This window comes from Apium graveolens, chromosome 2, assembly GCF_009905375.1.
Source record: "Apium graveolens cultivar Ventura chromosome 2, ASM990537v1, whole genome shotgun sequence".
Lineage (NCBI taxonomy): Eukaryota > Viridiplantae > Streptophyta > Magnoliopsida > Apiales > Apiaceae > Apium > Apium graveolens.
The window spans coordinates 293,266,983-293,289,834 of NC_133648.1; the positions used below are offsets into that span (position 1 = coordinate 293,266,983).

The 22,852-nt window shown below is 35.4% G+C and overlaps 1 protein-coding gene across 1 annotated transcript; it reads right to left on the minus strand.

Moving 5' to 3' along the window:
- Positions 1-679: 679 nt before the first annotated feature.
- On the minus strand, positions 680-12,732 carry LOC141702107 (uncharacterized). Its single transcript, XM_074505795.1, has 5 exons — positions 12,064-12,732; positions 2,786-3,343; positions 2,456-2,680; positions 1,538-1,672; positions 680-1,459 (listed from the first exon to the last, which is right to left on the minus strand). The coding sequence occupies exons 1-5, from the start codon at positions 12,730-12,732 to the stop codon at positions 680-682; spliced, it is 2,367 nt and encodes a 788-aa protein (XP_074361896.1).
- Between the last annotated feature and the right edge of the window lie 10,120 nt (positions 12,733-22,852).

A 22,852-nucleotide genomic window follows, 5' to 3' on the forward strand; every position in this document is an offset into this window, starting at 1 on the left:
TGGATTTTTAGCAATATAAATGGTAGCTTGGTTATCACATTTGACTGGAATAGGAGTAATGTCTGGAACTGTGAAATCATCCTATAGCCTGGATAACCAAGCAAGCTCTGCAGTTAATCGTCTGAGGGACCTATATTCTGCCTCGGCTGAGGAAAGTGAAACTGTATGCTGTTTCTTGGATTTCCAAGAAATGAGGCTGTCACCCAAAAATATAACAAAGCCACTAACAGATTTTCTTGTATGAGGACACGCTGCCCAATCAGCATCACAGTATGCAGTGAGTTTATATGATGTGGAAGAACTGAATAACAGACCTTGATCAGGATTTGACTGAATATATCTAAGAACATGTAAAGCTGCATCCCAGTGAGGATGTCGAGGAGAGTCCATGAACTAACTAAGATGTTGAACACTAAAAGATAAGTCTGGCCGTGTATGAGTCAGGAAATTGAGTTTGCCTACCAGTTTTCTATAAGAAGAGGGAACAACTAGCAGGACTCCTTTATCTTAAAACAATTTAACATTCACATCCAAAGGACTAACCACTGTAGACAAACCAGAAGGAAGAAATTCTTGGAAAAGATCAAGAGCAAATTTCCTTTGTGAAATAACCATTCCTTCAGGAGTTCTGTGAAATATTAAACCCATAAAATAATGGAGATTACCAAGATCTTTAATCTTAAAGGTAAGATCTAAAAAAATGTTTAACAGCATGAATTTCACTAGTATCATCTCCGGTTACTAAAATATCATACACATAGACACCAAGGAAGACAACTCCTGATGAAGATTTCTTATAGAATAGACAATAGTCATTTTTAGAGGTTTTGTAACCTTTTGAAAATAAAGTAACACTAAGTTTGGAATGCCATTGTCTGGAAGCTTGCTTCAAACCATATAAAGACTTTTCTAATTTACAAACAAAACCAGTAGGAACTTGAAGACCAGGTGGAGGTTTCATGTAAACATCTTCATGGAGATCTCCATGAAGAAAAGCATTATTGACATCTAATCGAGTCAATTCCCAATTCTTTTTAACTGCTACTGCAACCAAACTTCTAATTGTTGTCATCTTTACCACAGGTGAAAAAGTTTCAGTATAGTCAATTCCCTCTCTCTGTGTAAAACCCTTCACTACTAATCTGGCTTTGTGTCTCTCAATGGAGTCATCAGCATGATGTTTTGTTTTAAAAACCCATTTATAAGAAATAGCCTTTTTACCAGGTTGCAAAGGAACCAAAGACCAGGTGTTGTTAGCTTCTAAGGTTGAAAATTCAGTGGCAATGGCTTGCTGCCACTCAGGATAACCAACAGCTTCTTCATATGTGTTTGGCTCATGTGCAGAATGAATGGAAGAAGAAGTGACATTACAACAAATAGAAGATGAGATGATTTTGGAAGGTGTACAATAAGAAGTTAAAGTACAAGAACATAAAGAATCAGAATCAGTACAATGTGCCTGAAAAGGATGAATTTACTGATTCAGATAGGTAGGGACCTTTGAATCTCTAGAAGGTCTTCTAGGTTGAGTTGATACAGTAGTACTAGTATTATCAACATTATTAGACTCTTCACTATCATTATTTGGATCATAATCGTTACTATGATTATTTGGGACAGAGGGAACTATGATGTCTGGAACAGATATATCATAGATTGGCAAAGGAATAAACTGTGATGAACTCAAATTAACAAAAGGATATATGTGTTCATAAAATACTGCATCTCTGGAAATATGAATCTATTTAGTCTCAAGATCTAAGAATTTATATGCCTTTTTTCCATAAGGATAGCCAATAAAAACACAAGGTAATGCTTTGGAAGAAAATTTATCTCTGTTAATTTTGGAAGTAGAAATGTAACTAAGACAACCAAAAGGTTTTAAATGAGTGTAGTGAGGAGGTTTGTTAAACAGAAGTTCATAAGGAGTTTTATGATGTAGGACTTTTGAAGGAAATCTATTGATCAAATATGTTGCAGTTAAAACACATTCACCCCAAAATCGTTTGGGAAGGTTAGATTGGAATAATAGGGCTCTAGAAGTTTCTAAAAGATGTTTATGTTTTCTCTCCACAACACCATTTTATTGTGGAGTGTAAGCACATGATGTTTGATGAGTGATTCCCTTTGAAGCAAAGAAAGATTGTGCTGAAGTGCTCAATGCTAGTTCAAGTGCATTATATGTTCTAACAGTATGAATAGTACACTGAAACTGGTTTTCAACAATGGCTATAAAAGACTTGATAAATGTGAAAACATCATTTGTGTTACTCAGTAAATGTGTCCAAGTAGCTCTAGTAAAATCATCAACTATTGTGGGGAAATACTTATATTTATTATAAGTAGGAATTGAGTAGGGACCCCATACATCAACATGAAGTAATTGAAATTTACTAACACTTTGAATTGTACTATAAGGAAAAAGGAGTCTATGATGCCTAGCTTTGGCACATACAGTACAAGGAACATCAGGAATAACATCATCACACAAATGTAAGGTTTTAAGCTTTGAAAAAGGTAAATGCCCTAATCTGGAATGCCATATATGAATGGAACTATTACATTGAGAAATAGAGTTGAAAACAGCAGAGGAGTCCGAAATAGGATGATCAGTGGAAGAGAGAAAGTATAATCCTCTTTGTGTTTTACCAAGAACCAGTGGCCTCTTCAGAGAAGAGCCCTGCATATATCAAATTTCATCAGAAAAATGGACTTGACACTTAAACTGAGAAGTTAGTTTGTTCATAAAAAGAAGATTAAAAGAGAAGCTGGGTACATAGAGTACATTTTCTAGAGTGATTTTATTAGGAAGCAATACTGAGCCTTTGACATTGACCACTACAACATTCCCATTAGGAAGTGAAATGTGAAGGGGTTGGGAAATTGAGGTTGATGAAATAAACATATGTTTGTTATTACACATATGGTCATTGGCCCCACTGTCAATGATCCAAACATTATTGTGAAAAGCTGAAAGATAAGTAACATAAGGAAGATCAATAGAGTTACCAGCAAAATTAGCTGAAGAAGTATTGTTTGTAGGTTGCACATTCTTGAGAAGACTGACAAGCTGATTATACATGTCCTGTGTTAGTCCTGCAGGAGAAGAGACATGAGTGGCAGATGGCAAAGCATTAGAATTCACAGCAGCATTATTAGTCTGGAGTGAGTTACCACCAGAAACATCCACATTAGTAGCAAACTTCTTTGGCTTGTTAAACTTGAAGTCATTTGGGAAACCATGCAGTCGATAGCATTTATCAATTAGATGACCTGACTTTTTGCAATAGTTACACTGGAGATTAGATTTGAACTTGTTGTCAGAAAAGGACTTTGGTTTGAACTGAGAAGATTGAAGGTTTTTAGCACATAAACGCAACGAAAACGTAAATTTAAATCTTAAAAAAAAAACTGAAACCCTCCGCAGGATCCATGCGAAAAATAATATTTAATTCGTAGTTCAGTATGTTTACCTTAAGAAGTTTTACGTTAATGGAAAGATGGAGGTCTTTAATGGATATCCAAGAACAACGAGCGGAGATCCTTAGTAGCTGCTCCTCAAGTGTGAAGCACTCCACCGGTATCCACCAAGAAAACGATGTAATGAAGGAGGAGGAGGTGGAGAGAATTAGGGTTTTGTAAATATTTTTGGTTGAAGCAAAAATAGGGTTTATAATAGTATATTTATAGGCAAAATTTTTAACTGAAAATTTTTCCATAAAATATTATTATTATTAACCCTTTATTATTCTCACTAATAATTAAAACATCTTTTAATTATTAATCCTTTTTCTAAACTCTTTAGAAATAATTCTCTCACTTGATTTAATTTCCAAAAATTAAATTCTTAATTATTAATATTAAGAAATTTTTCTTAATTAATTTATAATCAATTAAATCTCATTTAATCAATTATTAAATTTTCCAATTAATTATTTATTTCATAAATAAATAATTATCAGCCATTATTAATTAATTCCTCTACCATTAAATCATTCTCTTTTATGGTGTGACCCTGTAGGTTCAATATTAAGCCGGTAGTAGAAATAAATAATAATAAAACTATTTTATCATTATTTATATAAATTCTCTAATTCATTAAATATGATTAATTAATTAATCATATTTATTCTACATCGTGAGGGATATTTCTCAGCATATCACGACCAACCGGCTAATACGAATTCACTGCTTAGAATACCAAGAACCTATTCAGTGAGTAGTTACCGTACAATTAATTCCTTCTACCCTGTAATGTCACGATTAAATAAAAGGCATGGAACTTGTGTCAAGCCTATCTTATTTAATCACTTGCTTTCCCATTCACTATACTTAGTTCTATTTAATGTAAATGAGAAACTCCTTTCTAGTTTCATTCACTCTGGCCAGAGATTCCTGAACTAACATAAGTGGATCAGCATTGAACATTCTCTTCCTATACTGGAAGGGGTAGATCCTTTATTGATCATATACTATCTCCGTGTACAAATTCCTATACCCAGTAGAGCCCTTATAATTGTCCCTTGAGACTAAGAACTAAACCAAATCATAGTTCAGTGTACACAAGATGACTATGATGATCTCAAGTCTAAGGATACTTGTACAACTATCACTATATGAATAACTGCTGACACGTGAGTGAACTCCATCAGTTGTTCAGCTGTGTGAGTCATGTTCAGTGAACTTATTCTATAATAAGCACCTACATACTAGCTATAGTGTCACCACACAAATGTCTATGAGAACAGACATCCTTCATAATGAAGCAAGCATAGTATGTACCGATCTTTGCGGATTATTAATTACCAGTTAGTAATCCTACGACCAGGAACTATTTAAGTTTAGAGTTATCATCTTTTAGGTCTCATTATTATGATCTCATCACAATCCATAAAAAGCTTTACTCTAAACTGTGGTATATCTTATTTAAATATTTAAATAGATAGAGCCCGCAATAAAAACAAAACAAGCCTTTTATTAATATCAATGAAATCAAAACAGATTAAATAAAAGTTATTCCTAAATCCTCATACATGATTGGACTTAGGACATATCTCTTTCAATCTCCCACTTGTACTAAAGCCAATCACTCTGGTATCTAATACCCATCTTGTCTTTATGACGATCAAAGTGACTTTGAGAAAGTGGCTTTGTGAGTGGGTCTGCTACGTTGTTATGTGTGTTAACTCTCTCGACGTTGACATCTCCTCTTTCAACAATCTCCCTAATCAGATGAAAGCGCCGCAGGACATGTTTGGAATTTTTATGAGACCTAGGTTCCTTGGCTTGTGCTATTGCTGCGTTGTTATCACAATACAACATAATAGGCTCTTCAACGCTAGGAACAACTCCCAACTCAGAAACAAATTTCCTCATCCAAACGGCTTCTTTTGCAGCCTCACTTCCAGCTATATATTCTGCTTCCGCTGTGGAGTCAGCCGTTGTAGACTGTTTGGAACTCTTCCAACTAATCGCACCACCATTCAGAGTAAACACGTACCCTGACATGGATTTGCTATCACTTTCTGATTGAAAACTACAGTCAGTATAACCCTCTATTTTTAACTCAGATTCACCACCAAAAATAAGAAAAATTTCCTGAGTCCTTCGCAATTACTTAAGGATGTTTTTCACTGCTTTCCAGTGGTCTTCACCTGGATTGGACTGATATCTGCTCGTCATACTAATTGAATAAGCAACATCAGGCATTGTACACAACATCGCGTACATGATAGATCCTATTGCTAAAGCATAAGGAATCTTACTCATACGCTCTCTTTTCTCAGGTGTCTTAGGAGACATTTTTTCGGAAAGGGACACTCCATGGTTCATCGGTATGAGACCACTTTTGGAGTTTTCCATGCTAAACCTTTTAAGCACTTTCTGGATGTATGTACCCTGGGTAAGACCTATCATTCTTCTAGATCTATCTCTATAGATCTTCATACCGAGAATGTAGGATGCTTCTCCCAAGTCCTTCATGGTGAAGTTCTTTGATAGCCATACTTTGACTGATTGTAGCATCGGTATATCATTTCCTATAAGAAGTATGTCATCTACATACAATACAAGAAATGTTACCGCGCTCGCGCTAACCTTCTTGTAGACACATGGTTCATCTATGTTTTTGAAAAAACCAAACTCTTTGATTGTCTCATCAAAACGGATGTTCCATCTACGAGAAGCTCGCCTTAAACCATATATGGTTCGCAGCAGCTTACACACTAGGTGTTCATTTCCCTTGGAAAGAAAACCCTCTGGCTGTGTCATATACACTTCCTCCTCAAGTTCCCCATTGAGGAAGGCCGTTTTCATGTCCATTTTCCAGATCTCATAGTCGTAGTAAGCATCAATCGCAAGCAAAATCCGAATTGATTTTAACAGGGCTACAGGCGAAAAAGTTTCATCAAAGTCAATCCCTTGCCTTTGTTTGAATCCTTTTGCCACGAGCCTGACCTTATAGGTCTCCACCTGGCCATCTGCTCCAATCTTTCTTTTATATACCCACTTGCACCCAATAGGCTTAACACCTTCAGGCGCCTCAACCAGAGTCCATACTTGGTTGGTATACATAGATTCTATTTCGAATTTCATGGCACTATGCCATTTCTCTGAGTCAACACTACTCATAGCCTCATTATAGGTCACAGGGTCGTCATCATCAATGATGACAACTCATTGCCATTCTCAATGACAAGGCCATAATACCTCTCTGGTTGGCGAGACACTCTCCCTGTCCTACGAATGGGCTGTTCCACAGAAGGTTGTTCAGTCTAAACAGGTGTTTCCATTTCATCCGTCATAGTTTGTGCTTCTTGAACTTCATCAAGTTCAATTTTGCTCCCACTATTTCCTTCAAGGATAAACTCTTTTCCAAGAAGGTAGCATATCTGGAGACAAACACCCGATGATCGGTGTAAAAGTAATACCCCAAAGTCTTTTTAGGATATCCCACAAAATTACATTTTATGGATCGAGATTCCAGCTTATCTGGGTCAACCTTTTTGACATAAGCTGGACATCCCCAAATCTTAACGTGTTTAAGACTAGGTTTCCTTTCTTTCCATATCTCATAAGGAGTTTGAGGAACAGATTTGGAAGGCACCTTATCCAGTAAATATGCTGAGGTTTCCAATGCATAACCCCATAGGAATACTAGAAAATTCGCATAGCTCATCATGGACCGAACCATGTCTAACAAAGTTCGATTTCTCCTTTCAGATACCCCATTTAACTGTGGAGTATATGGAGGAGTCTACTGGGAGACTATACCATTTTCTTTGAGATAATCTAGAAACTCTCCATTCAAGTATTCACCACCTCGATCTGATCGAAGAGTTATATTACTGTGTTTGGTTTGTTTCTCCACTTCATGTTTATATTCTTTGAACTTTTCAAAGGCTTCAGACTTGTGTTTCATCAAATACACATATACGAATCTAGATCTATCATCTATAAAAGTAATGAAGTACGAAAATCCACCCATGGCTTGCGTAGACATTGGTCCACATACATGTGTGTGTACCAATCCTAGCAAATCTGCAGCCCTCTCTCCATGTCCACTAAATGGAGATTTGGTCATTTTACCCAATAGACAAGACTCGCATGTAGGATATGATTCAAAATCAAAGGGGTCAAGTAGCCCTTCCTTATGCAATGTTCGCAGTCTATTTTCACTAATATGACCTAGCCTACAGTGCCATAAATAGGTCAGATTTTCGTCATCTCGTTTTCTTTTATTAGTTTGTTTAATCTGAAGTAAATCATGCTCTACGTCACATACATACAGACCATTATTTAAAAATACCACGTCCATAAAGAACATTATCTCTAAGGATAGAACATTCATTATTCTTAATAATAAATGAAAAACCATCCAAATCCAACATAGGATTAGAAACAATATTCCTCACAATAGAGGGAACGTAATAACAATTATTCAAAATAATAGTCTTGCCCGTAGGCATATGTAAACTAAATGATCCTACAGATATGGCCGCAACCCTTGCTCCATTACCCATACGTAGAATCACCTCATCTTTTTCAAGAGTCCTATTTCCCTTTAGTCCTTGCAACGAATTGCAAATATGAGAACCACAGGCGGTATCTAATACCCAAGTAGAAATTTGACCTAGTGACATATTAACTTCGATCATGAACATGCCTGAATCAGAAGCGGTAGTCTTACTACCCTTCTTCTTCTTCAATTCTGCAAGGTAAACCTTGCAGTTCCTCTTCCAGTGCCCCAACTTGTTACAGTGAAAACAAACAGCTAAATTAGGACCAGTCAACTTGTGAGCATCTAGTATGCTCCGGAGTGATAGTATAGAAGACATGACGAATATAGTAAATCTGTAAATGATAAACACATAACAACACTTAGCAAATATTCAATTTCATTTCAAAACACTATATGAATCGGGTCTTTATTCATAAGTGTCTCCCACTAGTTTATCTAATTTATTCAACCCCCTAAGTGAAAATTAAGCATTCATAATGCTAGTGGGAATAGGGATCCTACATTCCATCACACAACCTCGGCTGTGGCACGAAACATCATGTGATGTTCAATAGGCAGACAACTCTTGTCAATTACATCTTATGTTATTCCCTAATATAAGTTTAGCCTCTTGAATAATTGAGTCATGGATGTGGCACGACAAACTCAATATTCTAAGTCAAGTCTAACCCAACATTTCGTACAATTGAATCAGTCTCCAACGGCCCACGGCTGTAGCACGTACCGACCTTTAGATTCTAATTCAATGTACACATCTCTATGTAATAGACAAGTATTTCTTATTTCGAAATCAAAGCCCTCGGCTGTAACACGAAATGACAATGATTTAAAAATAAGAACCACTTTCTACCATATTGGAAGGCTATGACCGACACAAGCCCGTTGTGTCATTGGCCAATTACTACTTGATATTATTTAATTTTAGAGGGATTATATTACGTTACAATCATAATCATATTATAAAGAGATTCTTCCTTTTAAATTAAATATTTCAAATCAATAATCGATAATCAGATGATTCCCCAATCGGGTGGAGCATTGTCAAGAGGCGTCACTTAATAACCCTTTCTTACAGATAGAAATCTGTTGTTGACAGAATTATCTTTTCTCTCAATATTGAAAATTTATATTCAATTACGTGTTTCATAAACACAAGAATCTCATGATCGTATTCATAATATTTATTGTTAAGGCAAGAAACGATTCCTATTCTAGATTTTCTAGAGCACACCTTATATTGATTTAAGTTCACCTAAATCTATCATCGCATGGTAAACATAGGCATATATCTCATATATAAAATTAAATAAACAAGTAAATGTAAAGTGCAATAAAGTAAATATGTTTGGTTATGGCCCCATCCTATGTGATCTTTATCAAGCTCATGATAAAGATCAAGGTCAATCTAATATGGTGATGGAAATAAATACAACTACTTATTACATAAGTCTTCTTCTATGTTTAGACTTCTTGTATGTCTCGTCTTCTTCTTTGTATCACCTCCATTGGATAGCCTTCTTGAGTCTTCAATTACATTAAATGATTGAAAGTAAAACTAATCTAATGAACTTACAAGAATAACTCGAGTTACATTCGAGATTTATGATTACAAAGATTGACGACATGCAAGTCGTATTTAAAACCAAAACAAAACCATTACACTAAGGTCGAAAGGCCATAACCATCCACCATGCTCATACAACACATAAAAGCATGTTAAAACACATAATCCGATCTTAACATATCATATTATCCATGATCTAATCATAAAAAAAAATATGACAAAAATCAGAATCAAATCAGAAAAACAAGAATCACTGTTTACGGGCAGTAAACGACGTCAAACGCCTTATAGACGACTCGTTGATAGCTTTTGCTATCAGTTTTATTCAGACGCTCGTTTACCTATGGAATAGGGTATTCGTTTGCGTAAATCGGACACCAGACCCAGATTTCAGCAAATCTGTAGCAACCAATTCAGACTCCGTATCTAATATGATTCTCATAATTAGAACAAACATAAATCATGTATATATCAGTATATATACAGATTACATAATCATCTTTTGATTATACAACTCACATGAATATCATATATTCAAAACCATACATATATAAGCATATTATATCAACATCAAATCATGGCGAATCACGTACATGCTCATATATCGAAAACAGTTAAACACATGAACGAATTAAAAACTTTTTGCAAGTAGCTCTGATGCCATTGAAGGGTTTTTAGCACATAAACGCAACGAAAATGTAAATTTAAATCTTAAAAAAAACCGAAACCCTCCGCAGAATCCATGCGAAAAATAATATTTAATTTGTAGTTCAGTATGTTTACCTTAAAAAGCTTTACGTTAATGGAAAGATGGAGGTCTTTAATGGCGATCCAAGAACAACGAGCGGAGATCCTTAGCAGCGGCTCCTCAAGTGTGAAACACTCTACCGGTATCCACCAAGAAAATGATGTAATGAAGGAGGAGGAGGAGGTGGAGAGAATTAGGGTTTTGTAAATCCTTTTGGTTGAGGCAAAAATAGGGTTTATAATAGTATATTTATAGGCAAAATTTTCAGCTGAAAATTTTCCCATAAAATATTATTATTATTAACCCTTTATTATTCTCACTAATAATTAAAACACCTTTTAATTATTTATTCTTTTTCTAAACTCTTTAGAAATAATTCTCTCACTTGATTTAATTTCCAAGAATTAAATTCATAATTAATAATATTAAGAACCTTCTCTTAATTAATTTATAATCAATTAAATCTCATTTAATCAATTATTAAATTTGCCAATTAATTATTTATTTCATAAATAAATAATTATCAGCCATTATTAATTAATTCTTCCACCATTAAATCATTCTCTTTTATGGTGTGACTCTGTAAGTTCAATATTAAGCCGGTAGTAGAAATAAATAATAATAAAACTATTTTATCATTATTTATATAAATTTTCTAATTCATTAAATATGATTAATTAATTAATCATATTTATTCTACATCGTGAGGGATACTTCTCAGCATATCGCGACTATAAGGGTAATACGAATTCACTGCTTAGAATACCAAGAACCTATTCAGTGAGTAGTTACCGTACAATTAATTCCTTCTACCCTGCAATGTCATGATTAAGTACAAGGCATTGAACTTGTGTCAAGCCTATCTTATTTAATCACTTGCTTTCCCATTCACTATGCTTAGTTCTATTTAATATAAATTAGAAACTACTTTCTAATTTCATTCACTCTGGCCAGAGATTCCTGAACTAACATAAGTGGATCAACATTGAACATTCTCTTCCTACACTGGAAGGGGAGATCCTTTATTGATCATACACTATCTTCGTGTACAAATTCCTATACCAAGTAGAGCCCTTATAATTGTCCCTTGAGACTAAAAACTAAACCAAAGCATAGTTCAGTGTACACAAGATGACTATGATGATCTCAAGTCTAAGGATACTTGTACAACTATCACTATGTGAACAACTGCTGACACGTGAGTGAACTCCATCAGTTGTTCAGCTGTGTGAGTCATGTTCAGCGAACTTATTCTATAATAAGCACCTACATACTAGCTATAGTGTCACCACACAAATGTCTATGAGAACAGACATCCTTCATAATGAAGCAAGCATAGATGTACCGATCTTTGCGGATTATTAATTACCAGTTAGTAATCCTACGACCAGGAACTATTTAAGTTTAGAGTTATCATCTTTTAGGTCTCATTATTATGATCTCATCACAATCCATAAAAAGCTTTACTCTAAACTGTGGTATATCTTATTTAAACATTTAAATAGATAGAGCCCGCAATAAAAACAAAACAAGCATTTTATTAATATCAATGAAATCAAAATAGATTACATAAAAGTTATTCCAAAATCCTCATACATGATTGGACTTAGGACATATCTCTTTCAAAGATGAGATACCCTTGGCATGTAAAGATGCTGCATCTGTCATGAAGTGTGTTGTAGATGAATGAATCTCTCTTTGTGCCTCTTCCTGAAGTAATATATTATTTACTTGACTTAGAGAAGGCAGAGGAGATCTCATGACAACCGATCCTCTCATGACATGATAAGAATCATTCAATCCCATAAGAAACTGAATAACCCTCTGATTCTGATGAAACTCTGCAGTTTTCTTAGCAGCACCACACTTACAACCACAAGTACAGATAGGAACAGAACACAGAGCATCTATGTCATCCCAAAGCATTTTCAGTTTAGTAAAATATTCTATATCATTAAAATTGCCTTGATTGATCTCACTAAGATCTTTGTGCAAACCAAACAGTTGAGCTCCACTCGAAGTACCATATCTTTCCTCCAATTCTAACCACATTTCATGTACGGAATTAGAGTAAATCACACTTCTACCAATCTGTTTAGACAAGGCACCTAAAATCCATGAAATTACCATATCATTGCACCTTGACCAACTCTTAAACATAGGGGAATCAGCAGTAGGTTTGGTTATAGATCCATCAACAAAACCTAACTTGTTACGTGCAGATAGAGCGATCGTCATAGAACGCTTCCAGTTACCAAAACCAGTCCCATCAAAACAATCACTAACCAATTTCATACCAGGACTATTAGAGTTTTGAAGATGTAGAGGATTATCTTGATCAAATCGAGTGGTATGATCAAGTGAAGTAGTGTTACGAATAGTATCAGATAATTCAGCCATTGAAATGTTGAAAACTTGCAGAAATAAAGTTCTAAATCTAATATTTTTGTGCTTTCTGATAATTGCAGGAACAACAAGTAACAAACTATCTAGAAAACTACTAGATCTGAGCAATTCTAAATTGTAGAAGCAATCAAGAAATAGACAATCTGTGAAATGAGATTGAAATGTAATCGTAGAACATGAAATCATTAAAGGTGAAGAAAATCACCGAAAATTGATCGAGAATTACGAGATTTAGATGCAAATTTGAGATCGAAGAGAAGCAAAATCATCAACGAATCAATCAACATCATTGCAAACGCAGCGGAAATTAACACACATATGCATCCTTGTTGATGACCTTGAAATGTTTGAAAATTTGTTTTAACGAAATAATGAAGATGATGATAGTTGCTCTGATACCATGTGTTAGGTCACACACTGTAGAAGGGGGTTGAATACAGTGTATACGATAATCAAATCGAATTAAGAACAGAAGTATGAAACATAGAATAATCTTATTGATAAAATAGTATTACAATGGAACCGTTCTCTCTCAGTGATGAACAAATATCACGAGAGCTGCTAGGGTTATAATGAATAATATTCTCGATTAAGATAACACTTATAGTGTAAACCCTATGCTGTGTTTATATAGACACACAGTTACAAGATAATCTTCTAATCGATATAGAATATAAGTCTGCATCCTAAAATATATCAACTAGTTATCTTTTCCTCAAAGTATTCTATTCTTCATAGAATTATTCTACATGCATATCTCTTCTTGTGTTTGTCTTAATCTTCTTTCTTTCAATCAGCCGCCTTCCTTATCTGAAAGTCTTCTTAAGTTCTGATATTATCTCCTGATAAATATCTTCTGATATCTTAAGTTCTGATAACTTAAGTTCTGATGTCTTAAGTTCTGACTTCAGTATAAGTACTGATTTCTAGTTAAATCCTGATTTATCCTGTTAGTCAAGATCTGAAAACTAAACACAAATCACTATTAGACATGACATCACAAATATATCTAACAATCTCCCCCAACTTGTAAATTAGCATAATATACAAGTTTAATAGATATTTGATGATGTCAAAAACATTAAGTACAAATGCATATGAGAATTTGACTAAGTAACTACAACTCACAGTCCTTGTAGCTTTTACCATCCTTAAAGTCTGATATCAGCTTTAGCCTGTATATACTTCAAAATTTATCAGCTGTAGTTCTTGACTTGGCTTCAGTGTGTAATCTCTTTATTGTCAGGAGTTGTTCTGAGATAGTTCTTCAAAAGAGTTCTCTTAGCATATTCAAGTTCATTCTGCATCCTCCTTTTTTCATCTTTAAGTTCAACTGTATCTTCACCTGTTTGAAAGATAGCAGCCCTGAGATCATTTATTTTTTCTTTCCTTATATCCTAATCCATTCTGATGACATAGGCTTTATCAGACTCTAGATTGAATTCAAGACCTTTAATACCAAGAAATGTAGTGATGATTTTGGCGGTATTAGGCTTCATCTCAACTATATCACCATTGTGAGCTCTGTACCTAGGATAGTATGGTCTGTCAGACTTTACAGAGTAAAATTTCTTCTGCCTTTGAATATCAGATATTAAGTAACCGAAAACATCATCTGTTGACCTGTTTTTCACTTGAAGTAGAAATAGCACATGTTGCAATTCTTCAAAGTACTTCAAACGAATAGCATTCTTTCTAATCTGGAATACCCTCCCATCTGTCATGAAGTATAGCATGATATCTTCTTTTAGCACAGAGTGGTAAACCATTTGTACAGACTCCAGTTGGTTTAATCTTTCAAGAGTTGTTCCCACTCCTGGTTCACTCAAAGAAGTTGGATCAGAGGTAGTAGTATTTACTCTCTTTTCTTTAGAACTACCCAATCCTGGTTTGTCTCTAGCTTCCTTTCCTTGAATAACTCTTGCTTCAAAACCACTTGATGTAGTCTTCAAAGGTTGAGTAGATTGTTGAGCTTTAGTAAACCCAGGTAGTAGAATTTTTGAAGGTTTAACATGAGCAATGTCAGAGGTTTCCTTTTCTTTATCTTCTGATATCAAGTCAACTTGAGCTTTGTCAGAGGTTGCTTGCTTCATTGTAATATCAGAATTTACTAAGTCCTGATCTTGAACAACATGAGCTCTGTCAGAGGTTGTTTGAATATTCTTCTTCTTCAAAATCAAACTAGTATCTTCATCAGAATTTACTTCCAGATCCATAATTGGCATATAAACCTTTACAGGTTCATCAACTTTTGCTTTGCCCTTGAATCTTGGATCTACCTCTACTTGTGATATGGCTTTGGATTCAGATTTTGGTTGCCTCAGAGTTTGTCTTCTCTTTAATCACAATGCCCTTAGGCTTTGGAGGTTTCTTTGCAATAATAGAAGCTTTAGACTTGAATTTGTCATTTTCTGCTTTAAGTCTAGCTTCTTCTTTCTTCAGACTTTTAAAGTCCATTCCTGGATTGTCTTTGAGAAATAGTCTTTTTGAAATTTCTTCATCCAGCTTCTGTAACTTGGAGTCTTGATAGTATACTGATGTTTCCTTCCCCTTAAGCTTCAGTGTCTGCATAAACTTCTGTGATTCTTGACTTTCATCCTATATCAGAACATCAGGCTTAGTCAGAATTTGCTTATCAGAACTTTTTCTTCTATCAGCATCAGAGCTTGATCTCTGTGTAGAAGTTCCTGCTTTCCTAGATGAAGAGCCTTTTCCTTGACCATGACCTCTACCCCTTTCAGAGTTTCCCTGGTCTTCATTATCATCATTCTTACCCTTCAGTGGTCGATCAAATTTGCATTTGGACTTAATAACTTTCTCCCCCTTCTTGGCATCATCTGGTAGCAGGAGAGAGACAAGCAATTCCACAGAGTTTTGGATTTTATTGAGTTAATCTTGTTGAGCAACTTGATTCTTTAGAATATCAGATATTTGAGCTTGCTGCTTTTTTTGAGTCTTTTCTATATACCCAATGCGCTCAAAGGCTGGTTTAAAAACCTGTTCTTTTCCAATTTGACATTCATGTCTTGCTAAATAAGTGTTTCTTGAATTTTGTTCACCTTGGCTTGAGTTATTGAGTATTGACCTTGAAGGTGCCTTGTACTCAATACAGGAACTCTGAGCTGTGCTTTGAAATCATCATTCACCAGCATCTCATCAGCTTTAGCCAGGTGCTCAACAAGAATATTTGCAGTAGGAACAAAATCAACTCTGTTCCATTCCTTGGTCCACTCTTTTCCTCTTGGAGTTTCACTCCAAGGTACTGGTGCATCCTCCCTAACAAAGTTCTTGATTAGATCAGCTTTGCCTAGAACTTATTGAGGTGCATGTCCTAAAGGACCAGCTGCATCAGTATTTACATTTATAGCAGCTTCACCAGTATTTTCAGCATTTACAGCATCAGGACTTACAGAGCCTACAGAATCAGCTTCCTCTGACTAAAATGATAGTGTGTGAGGCTATAGAGGTTTCAAAATCATCCTCTAAGTTCTGATCAACATCCAAATTCTGATGCTCACCTAATATCTGATCTTCATCATCTAGATTCAGAAGAGGTGTTGTTGGAATATCTGTATTGAAATCAGCATCTAAAATTGGTGTTGTTGGTGGAGTATGTTGAAGAATAGTTGGAGCTTCCAAGTATAGAACCTCAGGCACAACCAAGTTATGAATATCTATTTCAGCACTTGTACCTGTGTCTTCGGCAAGTACTTGTTCAAGGATAGGAGACACGGGAGGTGTAGGCACTCTGTCTTGAGCAGTGTCTTCATCTTGAATTGGTGATAGTGGAGGTATAGATTCAGTTGCTTCAACAAATTCTGGTTGTGTAGAGGGAAGGGATTCAATCAAAATTGGCTCCTTTGGGTTCAGAGATTCATGATCCCCTTCCTTAGCTGCTGCTTCCATATCCTCTGAATCTGACTCAGCTATGTCCCTATTAGCTCTTTGTTTCTTCACTTTCTTTAAGGGTGGAGAGACTTTGGGAGCTCTGTCATCAGAATTTATCTTCCTAAGCCTTTTGAGGGGCCTAGAACTCCCAATTTCTTGAACTTTCTGAGAAGAGACCTTCTCAGCTACTTCCACAGCTGCTTTAGCAACATGTTACAATGGTTGAACCTGTACCTCCTCATCATAAGACTCATCTCTTAAAATTATCTTCCTTCTTTTCTGCTGTGTCTGAGGAACTGACTTAGTCCTCTTTGCTCTTGAAGAAGAAGGCTTCACTGTAGGTGCTGATAGTTGAGTGGCATGTGCGGATGTATGTGTTTGTGGAGTGACAGGAGTAGGTGCTGATAGCTGTTGTGTGTTGGTGGGTTGGACCTCATGATATAGCAATGAATATGTAGAAGCATCAGCATTTACAAGAGCTTGCTTTACTGATAAAGGAATGCTAAGGGGTCTCAAAACTCCCTTCTTGTTGTCAGCAGTTAAAAGATCAGTAAAAGCCCTTTTTGCTAACCTAAAAGGTTCTATGAGTTCACCTGCTAGTTTTGGTTCATCTTCTGTACAATAATTGTAAATTAACAAACAGAACCTAGCTAAGTAAACTACATTCCTGTCCTCTTTCATTCTATCTCTTATAAAACAAAACACAGTCTTTGCATAATCAAAATGAGACTGGTTTAGGAGTGCATACCCAATTTGCTGACTCAGAATGGGAATAACATCAAAATTGGAGCATTTGTTGGCAAACGTCTTCGTGATGGAATCGAAGAAGAAGCTCCATTCCCTTCGAATATATGGGCGTTTGAGCTGACCCAACTTAGCCAAACTCTGTTCATATCCAAGACTTGCCATCATTTGTTATAGCAATGGCTCCTCAACAACAGACCTGAATTGACAAGATTCAGGTAGGTGTAGAGCTTTTCGAACTGCTCCCGGAGTAACAACATACTCAACCTCATTTGCTGTAAACACGATCCTTGGAGTCCCATTTTTACCACCATCATCATAATGTCCAGTACGCTAGAATGTCAGAACTTGAGTTCCAGATATACTGGATGGCTGTGTCAATGCGAACCCAATTTCACTATGAGATAAGAAATCCTGGATAAAATGAAGTTTCGAAGGAGCTTCACTCTTAGTGAGAATGGCAGCATAGTTGTTGGGGACGACTTTTCTCCATTAAAGATTATATCCTTGGGTGCCATTGAAAACTAGTGAGAATTTAGAATGCCAGAAAAGTGTTTGATAAAATGTCTGTATAGTAAACCGTTAGAGAATAAGAAAAGGAGAGAGAGTAGATAGAATAGAAATGTAAATAAAAGATTTGAAAATCTTTTATCTCTTTTACTTAGACACCCCATGTGATAACAGTTATTGAGAAGTGGAACAGACTATACACCTGTCAGGCATGCAGCAGTTAAGACAGTAGTTAATGGGCACGGGAAATAAGCAATGATTACTATGCACATGCAGTTTTTTTTAAAGAAAAACTGTTCCCACTAAACAAATGATTATGACTGTCTTTATCTCACATAAACCAATATTCTGATAAAATATAACCGTTCAAGTATTGACTTAAAAATAAATCAAGGAAATAAATACTGCCACGTCAGTATCAGAACTTGATTTTTATCAAAATTTAAAGGTCATCGGAATATGGCTTCTTTACTCAAAAAGTGAATGTTTATTTCTGTAATTCTTCACACAAATAATAATACGGTTTCAACAGAACTTAATCATCAGAACTTGTCCTCGGAATTTATGCAACTGGCACTTAAACTGTTCATCTAAAACAACATTGATCACCACAGTAATTTTCATCATTCATATGGAGTGTAAGTGTGTGCATTAAGCTAAATATCAGACAAAGAGTAAAGTCAGATTCACTTCAGTACATCTTAGAAATAAGGACTAACTAAGAACTTTGCTTAAAATCTGTCATTAGTCTGAAGTCTACTCTAGAATGAGTTCATGCATGAGTCCACCTCAACTGTTTTGTGCTCATTTTATGCATCTTTTGAAATTCTTATTTACAGTGACTTCTTAGTGTAAGTGAGTCATGACTGCTTATCAGAATTTATGTTGTTATCATAGTATTTCTCCAGTAATCAGAGAATGTAAAACGTCACCAAGAAAAATTTATTTTGCTTTTCTAATGCATATTACTTAATACCAGCAATGCACTTGGGTCTGCCCTTCCACATATATTTTTCTCTAGATCTTAAAGGAGTACCTGGTATTTTTTTTTTCTTTTTCTTTTGATAAGTGAGGCTTATTAGCACTTAGTACATCCATAAGATTTACTAATATCAGAACTTAACAGATAAGAAGCATTATTCTAGTTTTTGACTTAGTAATAAGATACACAATGTAAACTTAACTAAGCTCAATATCAGAATTTGCTTGTGTTAAAAGATTTCCACATAAACAATTACTTCAAACATGGGATCTTTAGTATATTAAAGACTACTAGATCAGCATCTAGCACATTTATCCTCATTGGATTAAATAGTCACAGAAACATTCATATCATTATCAGAGTTTAGAAATCCACGTCAAACAACAATTAGCACTTAGTAAATTTCAATTTAAGCATAGATTACATAAAGAGAGTAATATCTATAAATACTGATCATAAAGTCTGATGTATCAGAACATAAACTAAGCAGATTGAGAAAAAGAACCTGAAACCATTCCAAGTTCATTTACCAATCTTGTAAAAGTAGCTTCACATAGTAGTTTTGTGAAGATATCTGCTAGTTGTTGATCTGTTGTAACAAAATGCAATTCCACTGTACCCTCCATCACATGCTCTCTTATGAAGTGGTACTTAATGCTGATGTGCTTTGTCATTGAGTGTTGAACTGGATTACCTGTCATAGAAATAGCACTTTGATTATCACAGTAAATAGGGATTTTAGAAAATTCTAACCCATAATCCAGTAGCTGATTCTTCATCCAAAGAATCTGTGCACAACAGCTTCCTGCAACAATGTACTCTGCCTCTGCAGTTGATGTGGAAATTGATTTTGTTTCTTGCTAAACCAAGAAACTAATCTGCCTCCAAGAAATTGGCAGCTTCCACTTGTGCTTTCCCTGTCAATTTTGCACCCTGCAAAATCTGCATCTGAGTAACCTATTAACTTAAAGTCTGATTCCCTAGGATACCACAATCCCAGATTAGCTATACCCTTAAGGTACTTGAAAATTCTTTTCACAACTGTTAAGTGAGGTTCTCTTGGATCTGCTTGAAATCTTGCACAAAGACAGGTAGCATACATGATATCAGGTCTACTTCCAGTTAAATAGAGTAATGAGCCAATCATACCTCTGTAATCAGTAATATCTACTGATGTACCAGTATCCTTATCCAATTTTGTTGCAGTGGCCATAGGAGTGGATGCACTTGAACAGTCTTGCATTCCAAATTCCTTCAACAAATTTCTGGTGTACTTAGATTGACAAATAAAAGTTCCTTCTTCATTCTGCTTGACTTGAAGGCCCATAAAATAACTAAGTTCTCCCATCATACTCATTTGATATCTTGACTGCATTAGCTCGGCAAACCTTTTACAAAGACTGTCATTTGTAGAGCCAAAAATGATATCATCAACATATATCTGCACCAAAAGTAATTCCTTTCCATGGTTGAGATAGAATAAAGTTGTATCAATAGTCCCTCTGTTAAATCCACTTTCCAGAAGAAACTGAGCTAATGTCTCATACCATGCTCTTGGAGCTTGCTTAAGACCATAAAGTGCTATATCAAGTCTGTAGACATGATTAGGAAATTTTGAATCTACAAAACCTGGAGGTTGTTCAACATATACTTCTTCTTCCAATTCTCCATTAAGAAAAGCATTTTTTACATCTATTTGAAAGACTGTAAACTTTTTATGAGCAGCATAAGCCAAAAATATCCTTATGGCTTCCAATCTAGCAACTGGTGCAAATGTTTCATCATAATCAATTCCCTCCTATTGAGAGTATCCTTTTGCAACCAGCCTTGCTTTATTTCTTGTAATTATGCCATCACAATCTGTTTTGTTTCTGAACACCCATTTTGTACCAACAACTGATCTGTCCTTTGGTCTTGGCACTAGGGTCCAGACTTTATTTCTTTCAAATTCATTTAACTCTTCCTGCATTACTTGCAGAGCTTCTCCCACTTTCTTTGGTTTAGCCTAAGAAAGAAAAGAGTAAAAGAGACATTCATTTGATGTTGTTGTTCTAGTTCTTATACATGCTTCAGGATCTCCAATAATCAAGTCAGGTGTATGTGCTTTAGTCCACGTCCTTGCAGATGGAAGATTAACTCTAGAACTGGATGCTCCCCCATGATCCATGCTGTCTCCATCAACATTTTCTGATGCTCCCCCTGAAATTATGCTCTCTGAGTTGGATCCTTCAGAATTTGAGTGTCCAGAATTATCAAAACTTGGCCCATCAGAACTTGATGAATCAGAATTTGAGTTTCCAGAATTATCAGAACTTGGCCCATCGAAACTTGATGAGCCTGTTCTAGGTTCTGATGCTTCTTGAGATGTGGTTGGATCTTCAATGTGCTCCCCCTGCACAGGTGCATTTTCCTTTGGCGTAGTCACCACAGTTTCAATAACATCAGAGTTTAACCCATCAGAGTTTGGATTTAGACTATCAGAATTCACAGAATCAGAATTTAAAGCTTCATTCTCAAATCTCAGCTGATCATGATCATTGAATCTTCAAGTCCAGTAATCTTCTTATCATTAAAAGAGACATTGATAGATTCCATGACAACCCTTGTTCTTAAATTGTAGACTCTGAAGGCTTTTATGGAAAGTGGATATCCAACAAAAATTCCTTCATCAGCTTTTAGATCAAATTTGGATAGCTATTCAGGATGAGTCTTAAGAACAAAACACTTGCATCCAAATACATGAAAGTACTTCAGATTTGTCTTCTTTTTCTTCACCATCTCATATGGTGTATTTCCATGCTTGTTGATAAGTGTTGCATTCTGAGTAAAACAAGCAGTCTGCACAGCTTCAACCCAAAAGTAAGTTGGTAACTTTGCTTCATCAAGCATAGTTCGTGCAGCTTCAATAAGAGTTCTATTCTTTCTTTCAACTACTCCATTTTGCTGTGGAGTTCCAGGAGCAGAAAATTCCTGCTTTATTCCATGGTCTTTGCAGAACTCTTCCATGATCAAATTCTTTAACTCAGTGCCATTATCACTTCTTAAAATTTTCACAGAGTCTTTGACCAATTTATCCAGTTGTTTGACATGATCAATCAAGATAGATGCAGTTTCACTTTTTGTGTGCAAGAAATACACCCATGTGTATCTGGTAAACTCATCTACTATGACCATAGCATATTTCTTCTTTGCATTAGACATGACATTCACTGGACCAAATAGATCAACATGTAGTAGGTGATAAGGCTCAAGAATTGAAGATTCCGTCTTGCTCTTGAATGAATATTTCTTTATTTTTCCTTTTGACATGAATCACAAAGGCTATCAGGAGCAAATACTGATTTTGGAAGTCCTCTCACAAGATCTTTCTTGACTAGTTCATTTATATTGCTGAAATTTAAATGAGAGAGTTTCTTGTGCCAATCCTAGTTTTCTTCAATTGATGCTTTACTTTACAGACAAATTGCAGAACCATCAAAACTTGTTGAAAGCTTGGATTCATAAATGTTACCATGCATGTATCCCTTTAGAACAACTTTGCCTGTAGATTTGCTTACAACTTCACAGTGTTCTTCAAAGAAATCCACATGATAACCTCTGTCACAAATTTGACTAACACTCAGCAGATTGTGTTTAAGTCTTGAGACTAGAGCTACTACTTCAATGATGACATTCCCAAGATTGATATTACCATATCTCAGAGTTTTTCCCATGTTGCCATCTCAATAAGAAACTCCTGGGGCAGCTTTCTCCACAAATTCTGATAGCAAGGCTTTATTTCCAGTCATATGTCCTGAACATCCACTATCCAAAACTAGGATATTTTTTCTGTTGCCCTGCAATCACAAAGACCACTAATGATTAGTTTTAAGGACCCAGACTTGCTTGGATCCTTTGGCCTTATTAAGTTTGTTAACATTTGCAGCGGATTTAACATCAGAGTTTATGTTAACATTTTTCTTATCAAAATTTATAGTATCAGACTTTGCA